General features: G+C 48.1%; 1 protein-coding gene across 1 annotated transcript; it reads left to right on the forward strand.

Annotated features, from left to right (window-relative positions):
• Window positions 1-618: 618 nt before the first annotated feature.
• Window positions 619-15762, forward strand: LOC144169229 (uncharacterized). The gene is made up of 4 exons (XM_077698284.1): window positions 619-847; window positions 4870-5096; window positions 11671-11830; window positions 15594-15762. The coding sequence occupies exons 1-4, from the start codon at window positions 712-714 to the stop codon at window positions 15731-15733; spliced, it is 663 nt and encodes a 220-aa protein (XP_077554410.1). The 5' UTR covers window positions 619-711; the 3' UTR covers window positions 15734-15762.
• The last annotated feature ends 10583 nt before the right edge of the window (window positions 15763-26345 follow it).

The raw sequence follows: 26345 nt of genomic DNA on the forward strand, positions 1-26345 counted from the left end.
GAAATTGTTTATTTGTACATGTTGCGCCCTCGCCTTGCACTGTGTTAGTAGCAGACATCGTCATATGCATCGATATTGCCGTGTTCCTCATGCCAAGCATTACATGCGCGGCAGCGCTTGATGACAGCTGGGCCGCAGCGGCGGCGCGTACGTGCACGACGCATGCGCGGCGTTACTAGGGTCGCGCCGAGGTTCCGTGAAACAGGTGTTGCGCCAGCTGTGGTGTTGTTGGTTGCTAGGCAACGCCAGGCGCTCCTCGGGGTTTTTGCAAGTTTTTTTTCTAAAGCCACTGCGCGAGCCGGGGACGCTGAGCAGTCACCGCGAGGCACGCGCTCACGAGCGCTAGGCATTTTACATGTATTACTAACGCCTTCCGCGTTACGCGCCACACATTACCGTCAACTACAGTGAGAAATGCTGAATCTAGCTCCGCACTTAAAAATGCTGAATTTGATCCGCATGAGCGCTCAGGAGCAGCAGCCGGGAGAGAGATTCGTACATAAACAAAAGAGATTGTGACTGCATAGTACACAAGGTCGACGGGCGTTGCGGACTGCCACGCTGCTGCTTATCCGTCGCTCTTCTTTGTGACCTCTTCCTGGAAGGCGTCGGCTACTATGACATAGATGCTGTGTGAGACGCCGTCGCTCAGACGCGTGGACGCGAGCAGAGGGGTCGAATAGGGCTGTGCGCCAGCGAGGAACAACCAATATGACGACGACGCCGCTGTTGGGGGCCGCGGCTTTGGGCAGCGCCCGGCGATGCCGCCAGTCTATCGTGCTCCAGCTCCTGATGTTCTGGGCCCTTTTTTGGAGGCAGGGTGCTTCCGCGGAACCGAACCAGAACTGTGAGTATGCTCGTGTATATGGAGCCTTGTCCGTTCGCGCAACGCCGCTTCACGACGGCGGAATAATGTGCGTAATTGTGCTCCTTGTAGGGGCTGAAAAATACGAAAAAATAAGCGCATATATAAACAATGGGATGAGCAACCAGAGAATAGATAGATAAACAATGACGGCACAAATGAGAAAGTACGCTCATGGTTCACTTAGGGGGAAAACCGTGTAAGCTTTTTTTTTTTTTTTTTTTTGCAGCTTAAGATTGCATGTGCACACATGAATGTCTAAAAAAAGAATACTGAATGTTGAGAAATTTGTCTCCTATTTAGAACTAACAAAAATCTGGAAAAATAACATGTTTTCCTAAGTTACTAAATCGTCGCTGGCCCGTAAACTTACCGATTTTTTTTTTTTTTTTGTAACTCATACAGCTCCCAAAAAGGAAATTGGAAATTTTGAGCACTTCACCCCCAACGACGGCCATTAGGTTAAATCCGGTTTTACAAATACCCTGAATGCTCTTAATGATTTTTTTTTCTAAACAATACTCATACTGGTACACCTGAAATTTTGTCAGCATTTTCTGAAACTCCGCATTTAACTATGTTAAAAATGTAAGCCTGTTTTCACGAGTGCCGTATTGCGTAGGCTCATACAGTGATAGCATTCTAAAGACTACCTTTTCCCCCGGATACAAATGCTTAGAAACAAATTTCTGGACCTTGACAAATTTAACTTGTAATGAAATCAAACGCATCGTTTTGAGGAATCAGACCCCCGCCGCGGTGGTTCAGTGTCTAAGGCGTTGTTGTGTTGCTGAGCACGAGGACGCGGGTTCGATTCCCGGCCACGGCGGCCGCGGCGTCCGCTTTTCTGATGGAGGCGAAAAGCAAAAACGCCCGTGTGTACGAGATTTCGGCGCACGTTAAAGATTCCCAGGTGGTCAAAATTAATCCGGAGCTATTCACTACGGCGCGTCGCCGCTTTAAACCCTACAATCAATCAATTTGAAGAATCAGCCTGTTATTAAAAAACCGCTGAATCTAGGTGCTCGAAATTTGGAAAGTGTATTTATTCTCCCATTACTTAAAGGCTCAATTAGACAAAATTTTCGTTTTCGAAATTAAATTAAATTAATGCAACTAAAGGGTGAGAAAAGGGGTTCAACATTTTTTTCAGCCAAGCCGGGTCAGAGGGCTGGTCTTGAAATACGGCCGCAGCGCTTGCTTCCTCGCTGTCGTATGTACAAAAGGGGAAGGCAAGTCTTGACGACAGGCTGGGACAGTGGGGAGGTTATTAAAATAAGAGACCAGTGTCGATCCCAAGATAGCGGCAAAGCGGCGAACATGCAGCCGAACAGGATGTTTTGCCTATATGTTACCATTTGGCGCCAACAGCATGCAAAAACAACAGTAGCGTCTTTGGCCGCATTCGCATGGTGCGCATAAGGACGGTGCGTGTCAGATTTCTGACCTCGATGCGTAATCGCTGTTTCTCCCCCGACACTACCCAACGCTATACAGACCGTCATCCGACCGCCAGGCCCACTCCCTCTGAAGCGCATTTTGACATTACTTGCTGCGAAGAGATAAGTTCAGCGCAGACGCTTCGCGATGCATTCTCAGAAGAAGTCAGTTCATTGCTACGACGCCGTATACCGCTCGGTTAGCGCGCGGCCTCGTAAGGGTTCAGTACTACGTCTCAAATGAAGTTCAAAGCATTCTCTGCCAGTAATAAATGAATAAAGTGTTAGCACCGCAACTTTTTTCGAGCCTGACAAGCTTTTACGTGACATCTACTGAGTTTGGGACTTGGCATTACATGGACTTTTAGTGGTCTTCGCCGGACCTGTAATGCAGAGGCCAACATACCTAATGTTAGTTACCGCAGAAAGGGTGAAGCTTGCGGTGGAATAATTAAATAGTAAGGGGTTTTTCTTGTGAGTTATTCGCATAAATAGTGTTTTATCGGAGTTAATCGACATCTGCCATAAATCACACCACTCAATAATTTTCTGAAAAGCACTATTTAGAAGGTTTTGATCAGTGACATTGGATATCTCAGAATACATGACAAAGCCATCACCGTACAACTTGATTTTTACAGGAACTTCATTCACAATATAATTGATAAAAATGAGGGGAAAAGGGGGGTCCCAGAAGAGTACCCTGTGAGACCCCATAGTCAACGGTTGCCTCGTCTGAACAGTATTCGTTAAAATCAACAAATTGTTTACGGTTGATAAGGTAGTCTGCTATCCATTTTATTAGGCGCGGATTTTTAAGTGTTTTCTCGAATTTAAAAAGTAATTTTTTGTGTGAGACCTTGTCAAATGCTTTTGCGAAGTCCGTGGAGATGACATCAGTTTGAGTCCAATTGTTAATTGAAGTTGCAAAATCGTGTATTGTCTCTACAAATGGAATACAGGTTGAATAACCTTTTCTAAAACTGTGCTGGTGTTTTGTTGGGATGTTGTGCTTAACTAAGAAACTCAGAGATATACGTATGAATGATGTGCTCCAGAAGCTTACAGGTAGTTCACGTTAACGAAATAGGGCGATAATTGGAGATGTGCTGCTTTTTACCAGTCTTATAAAGAGGCTTGACTCTGCCTACCCTTCACTCATCTGGTACTTGGCCTTCATGTAGGGATTTTGAAAATCAAACACACATATACATGGCGATCCAGACGGCATATCGGTTTAAAAAAAAAAGTTGAATGCGCCCTTGGAAACTCACCTTATGTGTTTGCAATGGGGCACTCGATAGACAATTGGTTCAAAGGCTTTCGGAAGGTCTTTGAAACGGCCGTGTAGCACAGGTATTAGTCCATTTTTCGAGCGCTGGCTGCGTTGATGAGGAGACGTGTTATTGCGGCGCAGAGTGCTTCACCGGAGTGGCTCTATCTTTTGGACGCGTGTGTGCTTGCCTGAGTTTTGAATGTTGACAAACCGCAGTTAGTTGGACTAGGTACACTTTCCTCGACGCCTCTTAGACCTTGTATTGTGTTTTAGTCGTTATGTGTGATCGTGAGTGTGCTTAAATTTCCCATGTATCATAGAAAGAAAAAAGTGCTGGAATAGTACAGTCGGTTGAGCACTGGGCTGGCGTTGTGCACACTCAGGTTCCAATCTCCCTCATCTCGCATGTGTTTTATTTATTTACTCCTTACAGCGGCGGCCATCATCTTGACCACACAACTACGGCGCTTTTTCACAGAATGAGATACTTGAGGCTTTTGCCGTAAAAAGGAAACGTCCGTTGCATTCATCACGGGAAGAGTGAGAGGGGTGGAGAGGAGCGTGAGTTTTGGCAGGGGAAGAGGAGAGGGCATTATGTGGCAGGGGCCGCAGGCGTCTTTTGACGGCATTTGCAACGAAGCAAGCAGACACGCGCCCAAATATGGCGCTTACGAGTGTCAGTACTTATGTGATGGCGTAAATGGGATAATGTATACAGGCTTCAACTGTCATATTTACTTTGTTATTGCTGTGTATGAACTTGTCTGTTCAGCATTTTGTTAAATCGACTGCAAAGCACGCTAGCCATGCGGCCAGAGAAAATTCGCGTTATCGAACGTTTTGTGCTCTGCTTATTCCCTGGCAGTACACAAACCCTATTTTGCATGTAAAGCTTGAAGAGAGAGAGAGAGAGAGAGACTGTGTTGTAGCCGCCACACTCCACTGCTGCATTTTGGTATATAGGCTCAGTAGCGCATGCATAAGACATTTGCACCTGCATGCTTCCTCGCAATTTTCAATGGCAGATCAGACGCTGCGGGAAGTGCGAGCAGTACTCCAATTTCCAGTATGCTGAATTTCCACAACCGCGGATTTATACGGGTTAAAAACGCCTTCGTCATTGAGACAGCAAAGGGCACTTATGAGCGCTCATAATCACTCCCGTGTCCAAGGGGTTGCTGTCAACACGGTTACCGACTTCAAGGGCTGGTAATTTGCAATTTCTTGGGTGGGGGATCATTTTTTATTCGCAGACGCTGTGAACGTGGCGCTTCTTTTCCTACTTCCAGTTAATATCACGTCTCTCTGCGGTGGACACCGGACGGTCGTTCCTCTGTACAAGCAGATCGACGGTGCTGTGCTGACCGCCGAAGAAGACCAAAACCCGGACTGCACCGTCACCTTCCAGACCCGCTCTATCGTGCAACGCTTGCAGCTTCGTTTCGACAGGCTGGCGCTGGACTGCAACGAACACCTGGTCATTTTTGATGGCGCCCACGCAACAGGACAGCACATGGTACAAAGCACGACGTACTTTAACTCATAACATGTTGCAAACGAACTACCCCTGACACACGGGCGCCTAAAAGGCCTTTGCAGGGAAGGACTGCTACCGAAACGGCGTTCGCCTCGGTGACACACGACAAAGGAGAATCTCCTTCACCGATGCGGGCATTTCCCGTAAGGGGTGTTCGTTCGCCTGTCTCCTTTCCCGGACGAAAAGGAGAAGCTAGCGGCGCAGCCTCATAAGCAGGCGCTTGCAAGTCATAAGCTTCTCAGAACGTATTGAGACCAAATGCGATTTAATAATACTTTCATAAATTGTTAAAATTGCAATGAAATTAAATTGCACCAAACAAGCCCAATGGCCCAATCGTAATGTATTTTGTAAACATCTGCCCACTGTTGCCAGATTAGGCACAGAACATACAGAACATATATAGGCTAAAACAGCACAACATCGTTGCTGTTTAATGCAAACATGTGAAATTATACATTTATTTTTTTCTAGACAACAATAAAACGCACAGTTACTCTTTTCAATAATAACGAAGATCTGTTAGCCGCACTTTAATTTTGTTATTGTGCATGCTTTTTTCACAAAACTTCTAGCGCCACTTTAATGATGTGTCAGTTACGGGAACTACATAACGGAGATCGGGGGTTACTGTGTGTCAGGAGCACCACTCCTTCCCACAAAATGTATTTTGTCGTGGGGAAGGGGGTTTATTTTAAAGGAGATCTAGCGTTTCCGTGTGTCACAGGTATAAGACGAATAAGACTCGAGAGGAAAATAAGGAATTTCTGTTTGAAAAACACGTAAAGCACGTTTTTAACAGGGAAGCTGTTGTTTGAGCCTTCCATGGGACGAGACGTGGAAACGCGGGCGCAGCGATGTGGAGAGGACATAGCTTCGCGTGGGGGAGAGCAAGCGCCGCAGCATACTGGGCAGCGTTTGGGCGGAGCCAAGGTGGTGAGCGCAGGTGGGCGGAGTCAAGGAGAGGAGGAGAGGAGTCAGCCAACTGGCGAGTGCGCCCCCAACGGACGCTTCAGAGGAGCGCGCATGTACAGATGAGTGCGAGTGGGCCGTTCTACATGGAGCGAATTTCGCCTGCGAATCCGCTGGAACGAACATTCGCACTTGCGAAGTTCGCAATGCCTGGAATTGTCGTCTACATTGGGCCTGCGAACGCCGCGATTTTCGCATTTCAGATGCGCCTTGTTTGCAGACTGAATTAAGTTTGCCACCAGCAAAGGTTGTTGTGATTTTAACAAGGGTGGTTTTATTTTACTTTCTTGGCAAGTGGTTTCTGCCTGGTTTGCGGTAAATATAAGTTTATTTGCGGTTTTATATAAGAATCGCCAATTCTTTATCAATATACGCACACACAGCAGAGAAGACAAACGTTTTGGTGTGCCGGCGCTTTTGTCGCGCTCATGCAAGCAACGCCATCTGGTTTCCAAGCTTGCAAGTGGTGGCGAGCTGTGCTCCTATTGGCCGCAGGTCCGGCCCCTCTACGCCGCACACGCCGCACGAGCGGCGTTTGCTCGAACGCTTCAAATGTTTGGCACTTCGCCGCAGCAACGAAAAAAGGTGGTTTTGCCGCACGAGCGGCGCCGCATCAGCGAATTCGCAGGCGAAATCGCTCCATGTAGTACGGGCTAGTGGCGGTCGTTGCTCGAATGTTCGGGAAATGGGTAAAGTGGCGTGCTCTCTGGAAGAAGCCGCCTTCGGCAGCGCAGCGCGAGCGGGAATCGATCTGCTGTGAAGCCAGGGGCGGATCCAGGATTTTTCTGGGGAGGGGGTCAGCTCCTATCAGTGATGATGATGAGGAGGAGGACGAGGATAGTAACCTTTTCTATTTACCGCAATTTCGCAATTTCATAAAAAAATGAAAAAAAACATCAACTAGACGTTTCCTAGACATCTTCTAGACATCTTCATAACTGACATCATCTTGGGAGTATAAATTCAAATATTAAGGGGGGGGGGTCAGGACATCTGGACCCCCCCTCTGGATCCGCCAATGTGTGAAGCTTATGAAGAATCGCTCTCTATGAAGAAGTTCTATGAAGCTTAGCCTTGCGATTAGGGAACGCCAGGCAGCTTCGCTGTTAACATCAGCATTCGCGACGTTAAGTCAGTGAAGCTGGGCTGACTTGTTTTTTTGCGAGAAGAAAGCCAGTTTAGCGGCACCTATACGCGATTCCCTTTGTTCGCGCTTCAGCCTTCGAAGTTCCCAACAGGTGATTTATTTAAGCAAGTAACTTTGTATTAAAGACACAACCCAATCACGTGGTACAATCAACCTCTAGCTTGACTGGAACACGTGGTTTTTTTTTTGGTTTTTTTTTGCGAGGAGAGTACAAAGAAATATTTGCGTTGCCTTAACAGGTTAAAGCATTCAGTGTAACGAGTACGAATGATCGGCGGGTAATACTAGAACTGCTCGGTGTGTTTAAAGTTACTACAAAATGTTAATCCTTGAATGAATTTTTCTAACTGCTATAAGTGCCACTGAAACGAACAGAAGGTGTGCGAAAAGGGCTGTTGCGCTAAACTTTGAAAATCTGGCTATTGTAAAAAGGCGCATTCAGTTCTATTGCGTTAACGAGAAAGAGAATGGTTTAGTTCAGGTTCACTTGTCATCACAACAAGCGCTCTCAGTTGAGTGAAAAATGAGCATTCCGTGTCTGAAAGTGCGTGGGGTTCTGCCAAAATAAGAGCTTTTGTATCTCGAAAACTTCTAAAGCCCTAGCCCGGCAGTCTCTGATCCGGCATTAATGCTGTTTGCACTTAATTTCTCACATTTATAACGCAATTGCTGCCAACAATTTTTTTTGCAGGCAAATTCAACGACCTCTTACGCCGGAAGCACGACATGTCTGTCCATTTTAAGGGGTTCTTTCTAAGTCATCCCTACAGATGTGGACGTAACTTAAGAAAACAATTCGCGATATCTTGCACCTATAATTAGACACACGACATTCAGTGCACTGATGTTCCTGATGTAATAGGCGACCTAGCGCCTGCTCAAATTCCGCCCACGAGTTTGTTTTGACGTCACAGTTCAAAAACCTGTAAATGACCAATAACTGCACAAATTGAGTAAGCGAAGTGCGCCCAGCTGCAGCCTTTCGCACCAGTTACCTGCCAAACGCAAAGAAGAGAAATAAAAATAAAAATAGTCTTTTTCATCTCCAATGAGGCAGTGGCGGAGAGAAGGCCTAAGAAGAAGTTAGCGTGAAACACAAATGCAAAGAATAGAAATAAAAATAAACATAGTCTTTTTCATCTCCACTGAGGCAGTGGCGGAGAGAAGGCCTAAGAAGAAGTTAGCGTGAAACACTTTCACTGCCGCTTGCAGCACCATTATACGCTGTTTTCCTGTTGTCTTAGTTAAAAATGCGCTACTATCACACACCATGTTGAGAAATGACAGCGCAACTACGGAGTTAACGGGCGTTAACGGTGGTAGCAGTGTTAACGGGACAAAGCGGCCGCACTTGCCCAGGCATATCGCCAGGCCGACCCATCTCGCTAGACGAACACGTTACGCCGGCACTACTACTTCCCTTACTCTTCCCCTGTTTCCCCAGCAGGCCAGAATGCCATTCTTGTATTCATTTATTCATTGTCAATCCGCGCTGCCAGGGTGATCGAAAGATCAAAGCCGCGTGGCGTAACACCTCGCCCCGCACCGGCTGGGAGCAGCGAGCGCTACCTGCCATGTGACGGGAAGGGTTCACGTGACCCTCTCAGTCGCTCTCGTGCGTCCCCTTCAAAGGTGCCATCTCTGGCGCGAGGAGGAGGAGGAATGGACGGCTGCTTCAGAATAATCCCCAGCCAGCCGACAACGCTGGCGTTGATTTAAAGTTCGCGTTCCGTCACAGTGTTTTTTCGAGGATCGAGTGACATTTTCTCCCAAGAAAACCTTGTATGGTCGCAGTAAATAGGGAAGGAGCACTGCAAAATATCCAATTGTCAAATACTGATGCTGAAAACGGTGATGTTAATGGCCGCTCTGGCACTTGTTTTTTTTTTTTTTTTTTTAATCTCTTCTCGTAAATGTAATCGGCAGTAGCCAGTATTGGTAGTAGTGAAAGAAAACAATCGTTAAGGTGTTGAAAGACAACCAACGCACTATCCCTATGCACTGTCTTTAGCTTTTTTGCTAATTGCATGAATTCTATTAACGATGAATAAATCTATACGATAAAATATCAAGTGCTAGGATACCATTCTCACCATGCGATGAAGGGACATGCAAACCATGCGTGCCATATTTACGACGTGTCGCATTTTTGCCCAGTTAAGCAGTAAAAGTACATTACCGGGGTTTTATAAGCGGTAAATGTAATGCTTATCGTACCATTAAGCATGCCTGATGCTTCGTTGTCGTATAAACTTCCTTGACGAGGGGGGATTTACAACAATACAGATTTTCGGCGTAATGTATGCATGTCACGTCAGTACGAAAAATAGTGCTTTCTTCTGAACCTGCGGCAGTTGACTTGAATTGAGTCTATTTCACAACCCTGCCACAGGAAGACCAGGAAAAAAGCTATTGAAGCTGCTTGAAGGGCACTGGCCACCTTGGACAAAGAGCAGCAAGTCAAGCACGACGAGAGGAATTACAAAGCTAGTTACAAAACAAGTCGAAAACTAGTCCACTAGTACAGAAACAAGCGAAGTACAAAACAAATGCAGCGCAATTCTCGATACAAATCAGAGCAATTAGAAATGTCAGGTAGAGCCGGAAAACAAATCTCACTACGGTGCATTGGGCTTACAAATCATAGCACGCAACTGTCTGAATGAAATCTCTGAAACGGCGACTTGTCTGTTAATGAAAACAGTATTTAACATTGCATGCAATAAGTACCTGGCCATCTGTGTCCCGTAGTTTGTGCGGCACTTCATTACGCTCCAAGTTTCTGGTTCACGGGTATTATATAGACTCCAATGTTCTTTTTGTATCCGGCAAGCCTGGTTAGTGCGTCGTCATTACTCATTAATTTCAATTTACAAGAACGACATAACTTATAGATATACAATAAATTAATTAAAACAAGGTCAAATATTTGAAAAGCATCAGCAGTCAGCGAGAGATGAGGAAGGTTACAGCACAAACTATTGACCTGTTTTTGCAGAACTGTGAGCTTGTGCAAGTTTTAATTACTGGTAGTACTCCAAACGAGAATTCCATAGTTAATCAAAGACAGAAATAATGAATTATATAGAAGCATGTTGTTTGATATTAGATAAAAACAGTGGCGGCATATAATGCCGTTCGCTGTAGACAATTTGCTAATAATATATGCAATATGGTTATCCCACATCATATTTTCATTAAAGTATACCACAAGTGTTTAAAAAGATTTGAACACTTCGATTTCTGTGTCGCTTAATTTAACTGGAAGTAGCTCAATTCTTTTTTTAAAAGGGGGGGGGGGGTATTTCATAAAAAACAGTACAAACATGTTGATATACAGACGAGGGTCCCAGAGTCAACATACTTAAGGGGACCCTCGATTATAAATGCACAAACAAATTCGTAATAGCAGCAAATGGACGTGAGAGCTCATCATATAATGAACGCGGTATAAAAGACAAGTGAAATAAATCTATAATGTACATACACTCAAAAAGTAATCCTAAAATAAATACCAAAAGTTATACAAACAATTTGAAGAACACAAAGGAAATAAAAGCATAAGACAACATAAGAGAACAACCATCATAAATACGAACAAAACATGATCATAATTAAATAAAAAAACTCTCTAAGACTTTTTTGAAGCACGTAATAGATGACGATGATTGGACAGTGACAGGCAAATTATTCCACAATGTGACAGCTGCGAAACAAGAGGTTTTTTTACCGTAATTAGTGCGAACCGTTGGTAATAAGAAATTATTATTACTTGAAAATCTAGTGAAGCTTTTTGTTGTGGGGATGAAAGAGAATAACCTTTGTTTCTAATCTAATCTTTCTTCACGGCTGAATGTAGTAGAGCAATGGTTCTCAAATGAGGGTCCGCGGACCCCAGGGGAACCGCGAGGCGATTTTAGGGATCCGCGAAGCCCTCTTAAAAAGTCTCCTTTCCCCCTTCCCCCAATAATTTTCTTCTTTTTTGCAAAACCTTGCTGGGTAAGCAAAAATGTGGCCTCGCTGCATGCCTTGTACGTTTAATTTCTCCACGCAGCAAATTTTTCAGGGTTGGCTTCTCGCGCAACACGGCAGATACGCAAAAAAGCCGGACACAAAAACGGCTGCATATAGGTTTGGTGACTTTCAGCTGCAAGAGCAAATTGCTTGACATTAGACACTCATAATGAAAAACGTCTTACACAAAAGGTACCAATTGAATAAGTATGTGGACGACTTTTGCTCGAAGGGCAAACTGGTTGACATTTTAACACGAATCATGGGTTCCCCCACCACTTTTGCCAGCACGAAATGAGTCCCTGGCATACTCGTGGTTGAGAACAACTGCTCAGTAGGGAATATGCAGGCGTGCAGTGGGTGCACTGGTTGGTGGCGTTTCTTTTAACCGGGGCGCTCACATTTCCTTGGTGCCTACAGGCGGACCTGACCTGCGAGACCCCGATCTCCGACGTGGGAACCCTCCTCACTCAGTCGAACTACGTGACCCTCAAGTATACCTCGGATCAGTCGAGCACGCTTACGCAAGATCGGGGGTTCAAGCTGATCATAACAGCCATCAAGGAGGGCCAGCTTCATCGTGAGTAATGCCATTGCTTCTTTATAACCTTATGCGAAGTGCCATATGAGCAGTCAAAACACGTTGGGTTCATTAAAAAGACCGCTTTCTAGCGATGACGATAATACAAATTTTATCACAAACTTAAAAAAACGATCTAGATATTAGGGAAAACATGTAAAGCACTGGCGACTCCCCAGCCACCTTGTGGCGATTTCTGCATGACCTCACAGAATCTTGTTCGTGCGACTGGCGGCCGCCTACTCGAAGGGACACTAAAGGCTGAATAAAATTTCGTTTTAGCTAAAAAATCCTACGTTTCGTATCACTCTCAGCTTTTGTTCGACGAGCAACGATGCGTTATTTGCTGAGAAATAAGTAAACAAAGCTGGAATTTTTCTCCCGCTTCCCTTTCCGACTAATGTTTTCATGAAGTACTAGCCGTCGCGTCAGAAAGTAGGAAGCGAGGCACCGGTGTGGCCTAGGGTGTAAACGGTTGGCGCTAGGCATATAGTAAGCTAGTGAGAAACTCTATGGCGCTAGGCGCTCTCACGCTGGCAGCGGTAGCTTTTACGTCTCCTAGTATGTGGCCGCCCGCCGAGAACGTTCTTCTGGTTTCTCAATACGGAATATTGCCCTGCACTACCGCCTTCTCCGCCGCCGATACCCACCGCCGCACCCACACCTCTCTCCGGAGGCAGGCCACATGCTGCGCATCCTACAAACACACACCTTCCCACACAAAACCCATTTGATACACAGTCATCCACACCTCTTCCCTGACCCTACCTGTCCAGACTGCGGGGCACTCGACACTCACTACCATTCCCTCTGCGAATGCCCCCCAGACCCGTAGCCCCCCGTTCCCTCCCCTCGCCTCTGGGAGCAGATGTTGCGCGACCCGGGGGAGTCAGTCCAAGTCCTGCCCACCTCCCGGGCCCTGGCGGTCGCGGCGGCCCTGTGGGCCTCCTCCACCCCCAATACCTGATCCCGATGGACGAAAAACATGTATTCCTTCCTTCCTGGCCGAGAAGGCTGGCTTGGACTTGGACCCGCGGGACGAGAAAATCTTTTAAACGCCCGAGCACCCGGTGTGCCCACCTACCACCTCACGCCCAAACCCCATCAAGCCGCCGCGAACGAAGCCCCCTTCAGAAGCGACAAGATCCGTTTAAAAAAAATTGGCCGCGTATCTGCTCCTTTCGTTGCAAATGTCGACAAAAGACGATAGTCTTTATCGACTTTTGCCAAGTAAATGCCTCCCTTTGCTGCCCCGCTCAACTCTCATGTTGTTCCTCTTGCGTCGCGCTCCTCCCAAGATAAAGACGCCAAAGGTTTGCTTAAATGATTTTAAATTTCCCTCGTTCCACTGCTCCAGGCCGGGTGTCTCGATGCCAACTCTGCAGCCGTACGGCGGAGACGCGCTTGAATCGAGGCGCCCTACTTCGACGTTGATAGAACCACGTTGCCCTACTCCTCCACGTGCGTTCCAAGCAGAACGTGGAACCTATCTAGCGAAACCTTTCGTAACTGTTGCCGGTTGATTTCTTCAAATGGCGCCAGAAGCTATATTGGCGCGGGCGACCGCAGGCGACGGCAGAGTGAATTTTTTTCTGCAGTTGATGAAGTACTTAATTTCGCAAAAATCAAGCATGTATGATTTTTTATAAAAGAACTCTGCTAATATCACTTCCGTATTAATTTGTTGTCGTATATTTGCGTAATGTCTTGTTTTTCTTCAACAATGCTGACAAGTATGAACATTACGCCGGACTTAGACTGGTAGATTTAGCTGTCACTAAGGCCTTGTTTTACTTTGGCCGGGCGGCTGAATCGAGTCACAGACAGACAGACAGACAGAACAAAATTTCTGGGTTTAGTAGCAGTGAATGACTGCCGTCTTTAATATCGGGCAAACGCGGCTGCCCGGCTAAACCAACGTACAAATGCTGGGCTAGGCGTCGCTCAGGCGGGCGACTTCGTCTCACGTCGTCTGGTGATCACGTGTATCTCATTTTCTCTTCTCTCCCGCCAACGTATTGAGTGCAATATACGCTCGCTTTCCAGCACACGTCCCGAGTGGTCCTCGTGGCCGAGGTTCTCTCCAACACAACAAAGGTACACAGATTGTCACATGGATTAAAAAATGTAGCCAAGAGGTATGGGATGGACATTGTTTTTGCGCCGAACAAGTTAGGTCGAGTGTTCAACACCGTTGACAAGAAGACATCAGGAGCCGCTTAGTATATAGGGTGCGAGGTCAAACACGTGTCGCCGTTAGTTCCTTGCAGTGTGGCAGTAGTGTGTTTGGTACACCGTTTTCGTGCTACGAAAACGTGCATATCGTACAAACGAGCCGCTGCCTAAACACTCATGGAACACAAGCGCTCGTTGCAAGGGGACAATTATCCTTCCCATGTTGCTCAGCATTGTGCGAAGTGTGGGTGTGTGTCCCTGTCTTTGAAGGCCCTGTGGTAATTTGAAAGTGTACAGGAAATTGTAAAGCTTGTCTTTAAAAAAATAGAGACAAGAGCGTCAGTGTTCCTTCAGTGTCATTAGCTGATAGTGAATTTCGTTTTCCTCTCTGGACGCGGTGCGCATAGTGTGGTACTTGGCACGCGCAGTCTGTCAATGACGTAACTTGTGTTGTAATCGCGGTTGCCAAGATATGAAGCCACGTGGCTCTTCAAAGTGTAGTATATATACGTCTGTATTTTCTAGTGAAATCCAGTTGAGAGTTAAGCGCTGTGTCGTCGTTCATAATCCTTTTGTCAAGTCTCTTTCGCGCTGCTTGTTCGATATGATCACTATAGTCCATTTGACAAGCTGAGCGCAGTGCTGTGGATGCTACACGACTCTTAACAACCCGCGGTGGGGAACAGTAGTAGCTAATTCCGCCGGCGCATTAGAACATGTGACGTAGGAGGGCCGCCAGAGAGAGAGAGAGAGAGAGAGAGAGAGAGAGAGAGATTGGACATTTATTGGGGTAAACGCTGATGTCCGGAAGAAACGAGACAGCAGTGACCACCCCGACGGTGCCCGACGACATATATCCACGACGCGTGCATGTGACGCGAATGTGGTCCCCACAGTTTCCACTTGCCCTGTTCTTCTCCCCCGAAATAAACAGGTTGCTGGATGTACGAAAAATCTGAGCTCTTCGACCATGTCAAAAGGGAAGTAGAGCGAAGCTGGAGCTCTGGTGAGATTTGCCATATGGGGATTTAGCTACATTGGGGATTCGCTATGTTGAATTGTAAGGACAGTGGCCCGATCTTTACGTCACAAACAAAGGACGCACACGATTGGTGGCAATCACGGCGCAGGCTCTGGTGCGCCCCACACATGGCCACTGAAGAGCGCACGGCATTGCGCAATGGCAGGTTGGAGAAAGACGCCACACGTGGGGTCGCCGGGAACAGGCGGCGGCAGTGGAGAGGAGTTTAAGTGGGGCTGTAACCATGCTCCCTCCATAGATGGGCATGCTGCACTGCGCAATACACAATGTTGGAAAGCCTGCTTACAAAAACCGAGCTTACATTGATTTTTTTAAAAGTCGGCTTCACCTCTACGCTCTAGTGCTTTGCTGCGAAGACATTTTTTTACGGACAAATATAAACCGTCATAGCACCGTAGTACCCGCGCTGAAAATAGTTGGTCTACACTCGGTCTGTCTACGGGGACGATCTACTGGAGCCTGGCCTTATACAGCTTCGCTCTAAAAAAAACATTTAGATAAAGTGCTCATTTCAACGGCTCGTATCGTAACGAATTATGCTTGCAGATACCGAGCAGGAGCTTCCGTGCCGGGAGTTCAAGTGCGGCAACAGCTTCTGCATCTCGAGCAACTTGACGTGCGACGGCGTCAACCACTGTGGGGACAACAGCGACGAAACAGGCAGCGCCGCGTGCGTCGGGCAGTAACCTTCGAATAAAGGCTTTCCACAAATCTGTGAGAGTTACTCTGAAGTACGCTGCATTCTCTTAGAGTTCCCTCTTAACTACGGGCTAAGTATGAACGCCTAGAACTGAAAGAGATCGCCTACGCCTGTTTCAAACGAGAACTTAAGGGCAATGCCAGAGTCCTTCAATGCTTTCGAAGAACCCTGGTAATGCTTAGTAAGAATTAGAATGCGAAAGCCTAGTTGAACGTCCCGTTGATCTGCTGCTGAACTTTTCCTTAAATTTTTTGGCCGCACCCATCAACACTAGACAGCACTCGCCGAAGCTCGTTCCGGTCGCTCGCCATTGCCAGAATGCTCCCGTTCGCCCCATGGGACCTTCACCCTCACAAGGGTACTCGTACTGCACGTGCGACAGCAGCCTGCTGCAGCCTCCTACGCTGCACCCCGTCGCCCTTTCTCAGAGCCTTCCTCCGACCATTATCCAAGGCTGCTGTTTCCCTTTCCCTGCACGTGATCTCCGGCTCCCGCTCCTATTTTTTGTATCTCAAGGTTTTCTGTACCACACAACGCGCGTGCTTAAAACGCACGAATCTGAGGCTTTTACGTTAAAACTCGTTTGAAAGTCTAGCCTCTGCTTTTTGCGCATGCTTGGCCTGAAACGTGCCCAAGGTTTCGCTTGCGCTGAACAATGTTGACATGCGGGAATAAATTATCGGAGTAGTTGAGAAAGCTGTAATTGTATTCCTATCCCCGGTGCGTATGAACACTTGGTGTTACTAGACCCCATGGTGACGCACGTTTCGCTTGCATTGGTCTCTGTTAGCTTGAAAAAAAAATTCCCCGCATTTCCCCGAGGGGAAGAATGTGAAAGTGCGAATGCACGAGTTGAATTTGCGCGGTTCGGTAATGTTCGCGAAAGAGAGATCACACACACACACACAACTACAAAGAAAGAAAGATGCATTTATTCACAGACACCTATTTGTGTTGTCGTTGTACTTGATTGCTAGAGCGGATCTCAGCTTTGAAATTTCGTGTCAGTACTCCTTTAAGCGGGTGCATCAGCCCTTCTCACGCCCGATTCCTGGCCAATCCCCCACGTGGGTATGTGCCATGTCAGCAGGAACAACAAGAATGAGCCATGGGGACGCGGCCAGGCAGCGCGCGCCCATCTCCCCCCGTTGCTAGGGAAGACGAGGAGCGCGCGCACCCGCAGCTGTTGCTATGCGGACTACGGCGGCGGACGATTCAGGCTCGCTTAAGAAGTGCATTCGCACTTAAAAAACATCGTGCACAACACTGTCTAACGACGACGATGGTTGAATGCAAAGCTTCCTTTTTTTTTCTTTTACTTCACCCGCGATCATTCAACATCGTCAGAGAAAGTTGGCTTTCCCGCAAGGCGTATCGGCATACAACGGCATCTGTGAGGACACTAATTTAAAAAAAAAGAGCCGCTAAAGGTACGAGTATTCCTAGCAAATAAAAAGAAATTGAGGCAATCGCTTGTGGGGGGCAATGACCATATTCCCAGCTACAACTGTGTTCGGCGATTTCTGGTTACCTGCGCCTTCGGCTGCCTTCGCCCATCACCCCGCAGAACAAATTTTTTTAACGTGCCGCGCTCGCACGTCACGGAATACCTGGTCGCTTGTGGCTGGGAGTTGCCTTCCCGAACGCTTGCTCCTCCGTTACCTGCGTGTTACGTGTGTGGTACTGAAGGAAGACTCGAACACCTCTTGTGCAACCGGACGCGGTTCATAATGCAGACCCAGCAACCCCCGGCCGCGCTCTGCTAACTTGAGAACCACCTGTTCTGAGCACAAGCGTTTTTGTGACGGAGGCGTCGCTCTCCCAAGAAGCCACAACAGCGTCTCTTCGCTTTTCGAAGGTCACAGGCTTGTCAGAGCGGTTGTATGAAGTTAGAGGGGTGCATCGTTCTTCGTTCGCTCATTTGGTCGGTTTACGCGCTCTGTTTTAGAGCTGTTTGTCCGTTATTTTGTCTTCGTATGTAATTACCGTTTACCTTCCATTTTTCGCCCTGATACATTTTTTTATACGCCTTATCTTTTCCCTCCCCCTTACTCCTTCCCTCTTGTTAGGGTAGCCAACAGATAGCTTCCCTGATTAACTTCCCTCCATCCCTTCGGACTTAACAAAGCCGAAACTACTCGTTTCGCAATCTGTGTGTGTGCGCGTGCGTGTGTGCGTGCGTGTGTGCGTGTGCGTGTGCGTGCGTGTGCGTGTGTGTGCGTGTGTGTGCGTGTGTGTGTGCGTGTGTGCGCGTGTGCGCGCGCGCTGGGACACGGCTTCACGTCCGTAGCATCCTGATGCCTTTATAACCCTTCATTATAGAATTCGCTCATAGCTCTCGGTTTTGGCTTATCCCCAGCATCTCTGGCCAATCTCTTGCAAAGGTATGTGCCACCGCAATGCTCTCTAGGAGTTTTTTAGTCGGTGGCTACCCTATAGTCAGATGGGCAGATGAAATCAAGAAGTTCGCGGGGATGTATTGGTCGCAGTTAGCACAGGACCGGGATAATTGGAGATCTATGGGAGAGGCCTTTGCCCTGCAGTGGGCGTGTTTCCAAACGCTTCGCTGCACAGAGGACCCACGTGACATGGATCTCGCTGCACGCGCTATTCTTTTGAGCATCTGCTAAACCGTGCCCACCGTTCAGGCTTTGTGGACATGATGTGGAATGCTAAGTAGTGGCGCTGGCGAAGTTGGGTTCGATCCCTAGCAGGTCTCTGCTAGTTTTTTTACGCGATAGCGTTATTAGGCTCATTTTTTTATTCCCCGTGGCTCCTAGCCGTCCTCTATCAGCCATGCTCATCAGGCGTCCACGGAAATACGTCACCGCTGCCGCCCGGAAGCTACGACTGAAGCAGCATAGTCGAGGACTCTGCTGAACAGCTGTAATGTGGCGCTACGGCAACCAAATTTTGGAAAGGAGGACAATGATAGAACGTCGGATATGAAAGAAAGGACACGCGCTTTCACCAGGTGCCGCGCCTGCGCGGTGAAGTTTGCGCTATGCCCAGTCGGTGGTAGAATGCTCGGCAGGCACGGTCTCCAGCCGCGCCCGCAACTTACGCCATCACACCAAAGCGTATTTCCACCAGAGGATAAAAAATATAAATTTCCGGTAATTCATGCCCCGAAGCTACTCGTGGGCTATGACGCATGTCGTAGTCTAATCCTCCGGAAGAATTTTGACCACTTTAGTATCTTTAACGTGAGCCGAAATCTCCAAGTACTGACTGGCGTTTTAAATGCAGAGCATTTCTTAGCCTCGCCTCTTCCTGCGTCGGACGGCGTCCACAGCTCCGCGTCCGCAGCAGGTGCGCCTCTCCTCCTTCCCTCCTCTCTCTCAACAGCAGCTGGCGCGCGCATGCGTCGTAGTCAGCCCATTCGCTCCGTCGCGGTCTCGGCGTAACAGGTGCGTGATAGCAGCGCGGTTGGGCGTGGAAGGGCGCGCGCTGCTTGCGCATGCGCGCTCTCCCCCCCGTACTGCTCTCCCTCTACTGCACGCGCTGCAAATATAAAGCGGCTAGCGGTCGCTCGTGCTTCAGTCACTGCGTTGCTCCTTCCCTCCTTGGTTGACGCTCGCTCCACCCTACTGCGACTTTACTCTCCTCTCTCTACCCCAAACCAACACCAACACAACTACGACCCAACTACCCACCCTAACGCGACTTTACGCGGCATTAACGACCCCCAATGCTCTGCATTTACTCGTGTTCCCCTCGCGGGAAGGCGCGGGAATTTTTTTTCTTTTCTGCCACCACCAGAAAAGCGACCGCCGCGTACGAGAATTGAACCAGCGTCCTTGGACTCAGCAGCGCAACGCCTTACCCACTGAGCCACTGCGCTGTTTTCCAACGAGGCGACACCAACAGTGGGTGACCTAATTAAAACAGGGGACAAAGGATTAGGCCGGTGGCTCAGCAATCAAGATTGTAATCTGAAAATAGCTAAGATAAAGCGTGCACTGTCGAGCGTCTAATCACATTAGTTTTCAAAATACTTTTGAGCATTCCCACGGTTATGTCTCCGCTGCAAGATCGGTTTGGTAAGCGACCAATGGCGCCACGCGGCCAAGCTAAAAATCACCCTAAAAGTAGGCACGAATATCCTCCCAGACAACAGCCGCGTAAAAATATCCGGCGGGGTTCTAGACGAGTGGGTAGTTCCCAACTCACAATCGCCAAAGAGAAAATCTTTAACCAATTATTGCTCGCAAGCAAAACGTAAAACCACGAAAAGAACAAGAAAAAGAGAAAAGAAACAATAAGATGACGACCAGTATATTGCAGAGCCTCCCGTACCACAAATTTACCCGCACCAACGAAAGTGAAAATAACACCATTATTACCACAGCGTATAAGGCAGTTCGGAACCTCGCAGTTTTGACCGTGAGACGAACTAACGAAGGGTGGACCACCAGGGTAGCAGAATGGACATGCATAGACGGTTCTAGAAGAATTAGGGGATGGCGATTTACTAGATGGAGGGATGAAATAACAGTATTCGGAACAAAAAATGGACTCTGGAAGCGCAGGACAACAGCGGGTGAAGGTCAATAGGAGAGGCCTTCACGTTGCGTTCGTCCTGAATAGGATGTCGATGGTAATAACGATGAATAGGTCCTCAAGTTGTGTCTTTCTAACGCATTTCAAGAAATAGGAGAAACCGCTCGCCTAGCAACAAGAAAGCGGGTGTAAAAACAAAATCGGGAGGGGCCATCAAACATCCTTTGAAATGAAAAGAAACAGGCACTCCCAAACAGGAAAGAAAAGACAGGCACCCCCGCCCCGCCCCCTCCCCCCGCCCTTTTGAAAGCACACAACTGCACGCCATGATACACATGGCACCGATCCAGCGACCCCGCATAAAAACTCTCCTTTACCAAAAATATGGATACAATCCTACACAAGAAGAGACGGTATCGCAGGCTCAAATACATTCAGGGAAAGTTTCAATATCATGAGACCACAGTATACACCGACTCCAGGATGTACGAAAGCACGAGGCCCCAATTGTCGTAGTTGACTACTCTGGCAATCTTTGTGACTGATTGACCCTCCAACATACATAAACAAAGCAGTCGAAGTTGGAACCATCCTTCTGGCAATCCGAATAGCGAAAGTATCAAATAGAAGCGTAACGTCACTACAGACTCACAAAGGACATAACACAGTTTTCTGGAGGCAGAATACGAAGCGCTTGGGTATAAGATATTCCTATCCATAATTCAGGAAGTTAACGTCACGTGGACAGGCGGATCCAATGGTCTGTAAGCTAACGACGCACTATGCAAGAGGCACACGAACTCGCCTACCGTGCTCCTTCTGACCACGACTACCACATTGCCCCCGTCGAAAAACATTAAGAACGAATCATCAACCCATGCCTGGTAACAGAAACTTTCCCCTTGGTAAAACGAGGTCTCAATGCCGAAGAATCACAAACTCTGTGGACGAAAAACCAACACAGTTATCTGGAAATCCCTGTGCGTTTAGGTGTTCGGTGGGCATGCACATCAGACATCAACTTCGAACCCTGCTAAATAATGGGAAATATCAGGGGTAGCCAGGGGAGAACAATTCAAACATAACATATTCCACTTCTTTGAGACATGGGAGGCAGATTTGACCAACTCGTTACCTCAAGATCAGCGCGAGCTGATTAAGAAGGCAAGGGAAGAAGCTGCTGCATCTGGTGCCGTAGGCTCAGTATCCACCTTTGAGCTCCCTGCCATCTCTTTACCCCCTTTTCGTTAACCACAACTATTCATTCCTGAACAAAGATCTCTCTCTCTCTCTCTCTCTCTCTTCGAAAAAAGCAAAATTGTTCAGCCCGGCCTAGGCATCACATAATAAACGTTTTGATGCACGGACACTCACTCCTACTCGCTAAAACAGACCAACACCTCGCATTCGCAACCTTTCACGTTCACATTTTAGGCCACAGAAGCGCTGAGACTCTTTGCCTCTCTTGGGACACGGTGATTAAAAACCCTCGTTGCTACTCCTTCTCTCTTCGACAACTTTTCGTGCTCGTGAAGCATAGATCGCAAATGCCGCAGCTGCATACGAACACGCTCCGTGACAGTCGAAGTATCCCTATCGCGCCTTACATCTTAGGATGCAAACGGAGATGTCTCTGCAACTTCATTTTTTCGTTGCCTAATTATTTTCCTGAGCATAATTTTTTTTCCTAAACTCAAATCTACCCTTTGTTTTTGTCAATAATGGCTATTTGGTATGTTTTAGGTCGCTTTAGGTTCAGGACGCAACCAATCACTACGTTGAATTACCGTTCTCCATAGAGCGAACAGACATGTCACGTGGGCGCTCTGTGCAGCGAAGCGTTTGGAAATACGCGTGCTGGGCGTAGATAGGCTGATGGTGATGGTGATGATGATGATGATGACCCTATCGTGTCCTGCTTGACTAAGTCGGTTTTCTTTTAATACTTAAAAGGCCTGCGCAGACAAAACACAAGTTTGGATCATTCCAAAGATTGCCTCTTAAGATTCATACTGATACCATTTTTAACACACAATTCGATGAAATAAGCTATATAATTGGGAAAAAAGGGAACGGCCATGCGACCCACTAGCTCATTTACCGCAGCAGAACCTATGACGTCATATGCCCAACTGTGCGATTAGCTGAGGCCGCCAAAGCAAACGCAAATTTAGCGGGGCTTATAAGCTTGCCAAAGGAGCTATTTGCGCTTAAATGTAATGCATATTCATCTTGCAGCAGTAAGAATGATGGGGTAAACAATTGAAGTTACGAAAATACACGTAAACGTAAGTACCGACGCGCACTGCTGTTGATACTGGACGCACTATGCTTTTTTTTTAGCTGCACAGCAGGCCGCCGCTTTGGAGTTGTCTTACACGACACTGGCCGATTGGCGTAAGCGACGTTGTCTTACCTGACCCTGTTTGTCGACCATACTCCATGTTTCAAGAAACGATTATTTCTACCGTAACAAAAACAAGCCAGGAGCAAATACGGTCAAATACAAAGCAACGGCGGACAACAGTCCGCGGCTGACACGGTAGCGCCATCTGGGAATACTGACGGTAAGCATGGCTGCACAGCCGAATGACGCAGTGGAAGTGCGTTTGAAAACGCACACTTATGACTGCATTGCTTACGTCCGGAAAACATGATTTGGCGGGAGGACCAAATTTCAACATTAATTGATTAATTTCTCCGTGAACACGCCATCGTTTGCTGCCGGACAAGCGTTGCGGGCACTCTAAAACACAAAATCTTTCGAATAAAGCAAACTTGTATTTTGTCTGCATGGTCCCTTTAAGTTCCTGCTATGAAGCTTTCTTTACGGCATCGGCATATGCCGGTGAAAAATCCTCGGCCGCCTACCATCAACGTCTATCACTGCAAAATCGCCCAGTATGAATTGCTCAGTGCTCACATGCCTCTGGTAAAGGTTAAAAGGTTATTGCATACAGTGCATTTTTCATCGCACGAAAATGCGCTACGTTCAATTAAATGCGCCATGAAGACAAAATACAAGTTTGGGTCGTTAAAAATAGTTTTGTCCCGGTAATGACGACACAAATTTTATCGCAAACTTCAAACAAAAAATGAAGGAAGCTCACATTAACGCGTAAGAATTGAAGGTATACGAAGCTGGACGCGAAGCGGGTACGAAGCGTGTTTCCTCTTTTTCGCCTCACGGCGTTGTTTAAGCGTCGCCGCTGTACGAGCAACCACAGCTGGTTGTTCGTCCTACTCCATCACACAAGGCTCTGCGCGCACGTCACGTTCCTTTGCCGCGCGCCACGGAGGGAAGATTCTGTTCTTCCATGCCGCGCGCACTTATCGCTGCGGCGGCAGCGTCCTCGTCTTCCTTCGCCAGGTGGCGACACGGGTACCCCGCGCTTCTCCGTTCCCTTCTCGCCTATCTCTCCCCGCCATCGAGCGCTGCTCCAGTCCGGGCTTCTGCGGAAGGGGGCGTGGTTTGACCTCTAGCTCTCAAGGTCAAAACTGGTCACCCCGCGAAGACAGCCCGAGTTAGCATACTGTAGCTTTCGCTACAATAAACGAGTTATTAAATAAAACAGACACATAAGTGCCAGCTGCCACGACAACAATTGGAGACGCGCCTGGGCGATTTTAGGAGGGCCGTTGGTTGTTTGATCCTATAACTTGAATGCCAACTTGCATTTACACACTGATCACTAAGTTTTAGTGCTTGCCCATGTTATGTCACTCCTGTCCATATTGCGTCGCTGTAGCGCGAAATATGAATGATTTTATTATTGCTTGGGTTTTTTGCTTCAAAAAACCTATTTCGTGGCTGTAACGAAGCTGAGTGAGTTACTGAAGGCTGTTTATTTCAAAGTGACCCAAGTTGTGTTTTGTCTTCATGGCTGCTTCGAGGACGACAGGAAACCAAGTAAAGAGTCTAGCTAAGGTTGCGTCACTACAACGGGGCAGCTCCTTACCTCACACTGTAGGAGAAATTTTCCTTTTCTCTAACACTTCTACCATAGGTGAGAGAAAACCCGGCCCAATTTCAGACGCCGCCAATAAACCAGTGCTTTTATTTCTCTGTTAGCCCAAACGAAAGGGAAAAAAGTTACCTCTCGTTCATCGGCAAGGTTGCAACTACTAGGTATACTGATCAATACATTAAGCTTTTCTACTTTTTAATATTTAAACTAGTCAGCTGTATAATTCTCTTTAATGTTGAGGGCACAAAAATAGGCTAAACAAGAAGTGGTAAACATAACATAGAGTGGCAGAAAACCAACGCTTGCTAACCCCACGACCCCGTTTCAAACATGGACATGCATGGCGAATCTGTCCATGGGAATCACAACCGAATAGGGGGTGGAGACGTTGAAAGATGAAACAATAAAAAGAGTTACGCTTAAAATAACTCCACATGTAAGGAACTGATAAGCACAAGATGGCTTGTGGATAACTGCAACAGGCGTCAAGACCGAATCACGGCAATATAATGCCGCTCATCACTTCTCCGAGATGCTGCGGTGGATCTCCCTCATCATCTGCGGTGAGAGATGGCGCATCGTCACGTGTCCCAAAGACGAGTTGCCCGCTGCCAAATGCGCTGAATACGCGCTGCCGCCGTCGTCGTGGCACGGTCCGATCCATTCGGCGTGGAGCAGCGCCACCCCCGCCTTGGTCGCCAGGCGTCCCGTTAGGAGTGAGGCCTCGTCTAGACTCAGGCTTTCGTCGGCGAACGCAGGCTGCAGGCGCTGGAAGACCTGCGGCTCGGCCATGTAGGCGCAGCCCTCCAGGTGTCGCCGGCGGCCCTCGGAGACGACGCGGCCGATGAGGTACGGCGCCGACGGCGGCCCCGTCCAGGCGTCTATGCGGGCCAGCAGAGCGGGCACGTCCACGTACGCGTCGTCTGTCACGCGCAGCACGAACTGAGAGCCGCTCGCGTGCGACCCGACCCACTCGGCGAGCAGCGCGGCCATCGACGAGGTCGGCTCGTGCGGCAGTGCCACCTGGGCCACTGTGTCCCGGTGAATTGCGTGCTCCTTCTGCAGAGCAGCCACGCGCGCACTGTGGTCGGAACGTGCTCGGTGTTCGCGCCAAGCGTGCAAATGGCGGCCGTCGCCAGCACTGTATATCCCCGGGCATACAAGACAACCTGAGATCTTCCCTCCACCCAATCCCTGCGAAAACCCGCTCTTCGAACAGGGAGGGGAGGCATGGGTCACACCCCGTAAGCATAGAGTTTCATACTAATATGCACTAGAGGGAAATCTGGCACCACTGTCTAGGGGAGCCCGCGCTTCAGCGAGCGTTGCGTCATGTACCGGGCAGGCACGTTCCACTTGTCCTTGACATGGCTCATGAACAGGCTGAAAAATTGTCTCTGGCTGCAAAAAACCGTCAATATTACCGCAGAAGGTTCATCAAAATTGCTTTGTTACCGCAAAATTGAACCTCCAAAAAGATTAATCAGTCAGTGATTATGTAGAAGCTTCATGCACGCTGAACAAGAAAAAATGTTACCCCTATTCGTTGATTTTGGCTTTGAGACAAAAAAGAGGTCATATAGCTAGCTAAGCCAAGTAGGCGAGGAACGTGGCTAGCGGCAATGGCGTCGCCCAGGGCGGCCCGCGACTGCAGCGACAGACTTCCCTCTAGTATAGAGTCTATTCACATGACGTCACAGCAGGCCAAAAAGCATGTTGGCAACCCAGGTTCGACGCTCCCGGGCGGCCGACGCCATAACGTTGGCGGCACTCGCAGGGGCGCACAGCCGGGCCGGCCGAGCCACAGCCAAATAGTGTAAGTGGTGTAAATGCGCGAGCATTGTTGTTTTCGTGCGCGGCATTGACGGTTGTCTGATCATGGATGATGGGCCTTCGTTGAGCTTGAGTGCTTATGCCTTGAATTTGGGGCCAGGCGCCAAAAAGCGTTACGAAGAAAAAGTAGCGATGTGCGGCGGCGTGGATCCGTTGCTGCTTGGAGACTCCGACCTGTGTACCGACGCTACGCTTCTGCCTACATTGGAAGACTCGGACATAAAGGACTACCTCGTTCACGGGACAAGTTTCGTGACACACGAACAATTTAAGGCCACTAAGTCGCTAGCGGCG

The sequence above is a fragment of the Haemaphysalis longicornis genome, unplaced genomic scaffold, assembly GCF_048455015.1.
Source record: "Haemaphysalis longicornis isolate Haplotype H1 unplaced genomic scaffold, Haemaphysalis longicornis Haplotype H1 scaffold_2, whole genome shotgun sequence".
Classification (NCBI taxonomy): Eukaryota; Metazoa; Arthropoda; class Arachnida; order Ixodida; family Ixodidae; genus Haemaphysalis; species Haemaphysalis longicornis.

Excerpts from the sequence above, each read along its gene's own strand:
- LOC144169229 (XM_077698284.1), top strand. The coding sequence starts at position 712 with ATGACGACGACGCCGCTGTTGGGGGCCGCGGCTTTGGGCAGCGCCCGG. Across the intron at positions 848-4,869 it reads CGCGGAACCGAACCAGAACT|TTAATATCACGTCTCTCTGC; the intron begins GTGAGTATGCTC and ends TCCTACTTCCAG. Across the intron at positions 11,831-15,593 it reads CAAGGAGGGCCAGCTTCATC|ATACCGAGCAGGAGCTTCCG; the intron begins GTGAGTAATGCC and ends TTATGCTTGCAG.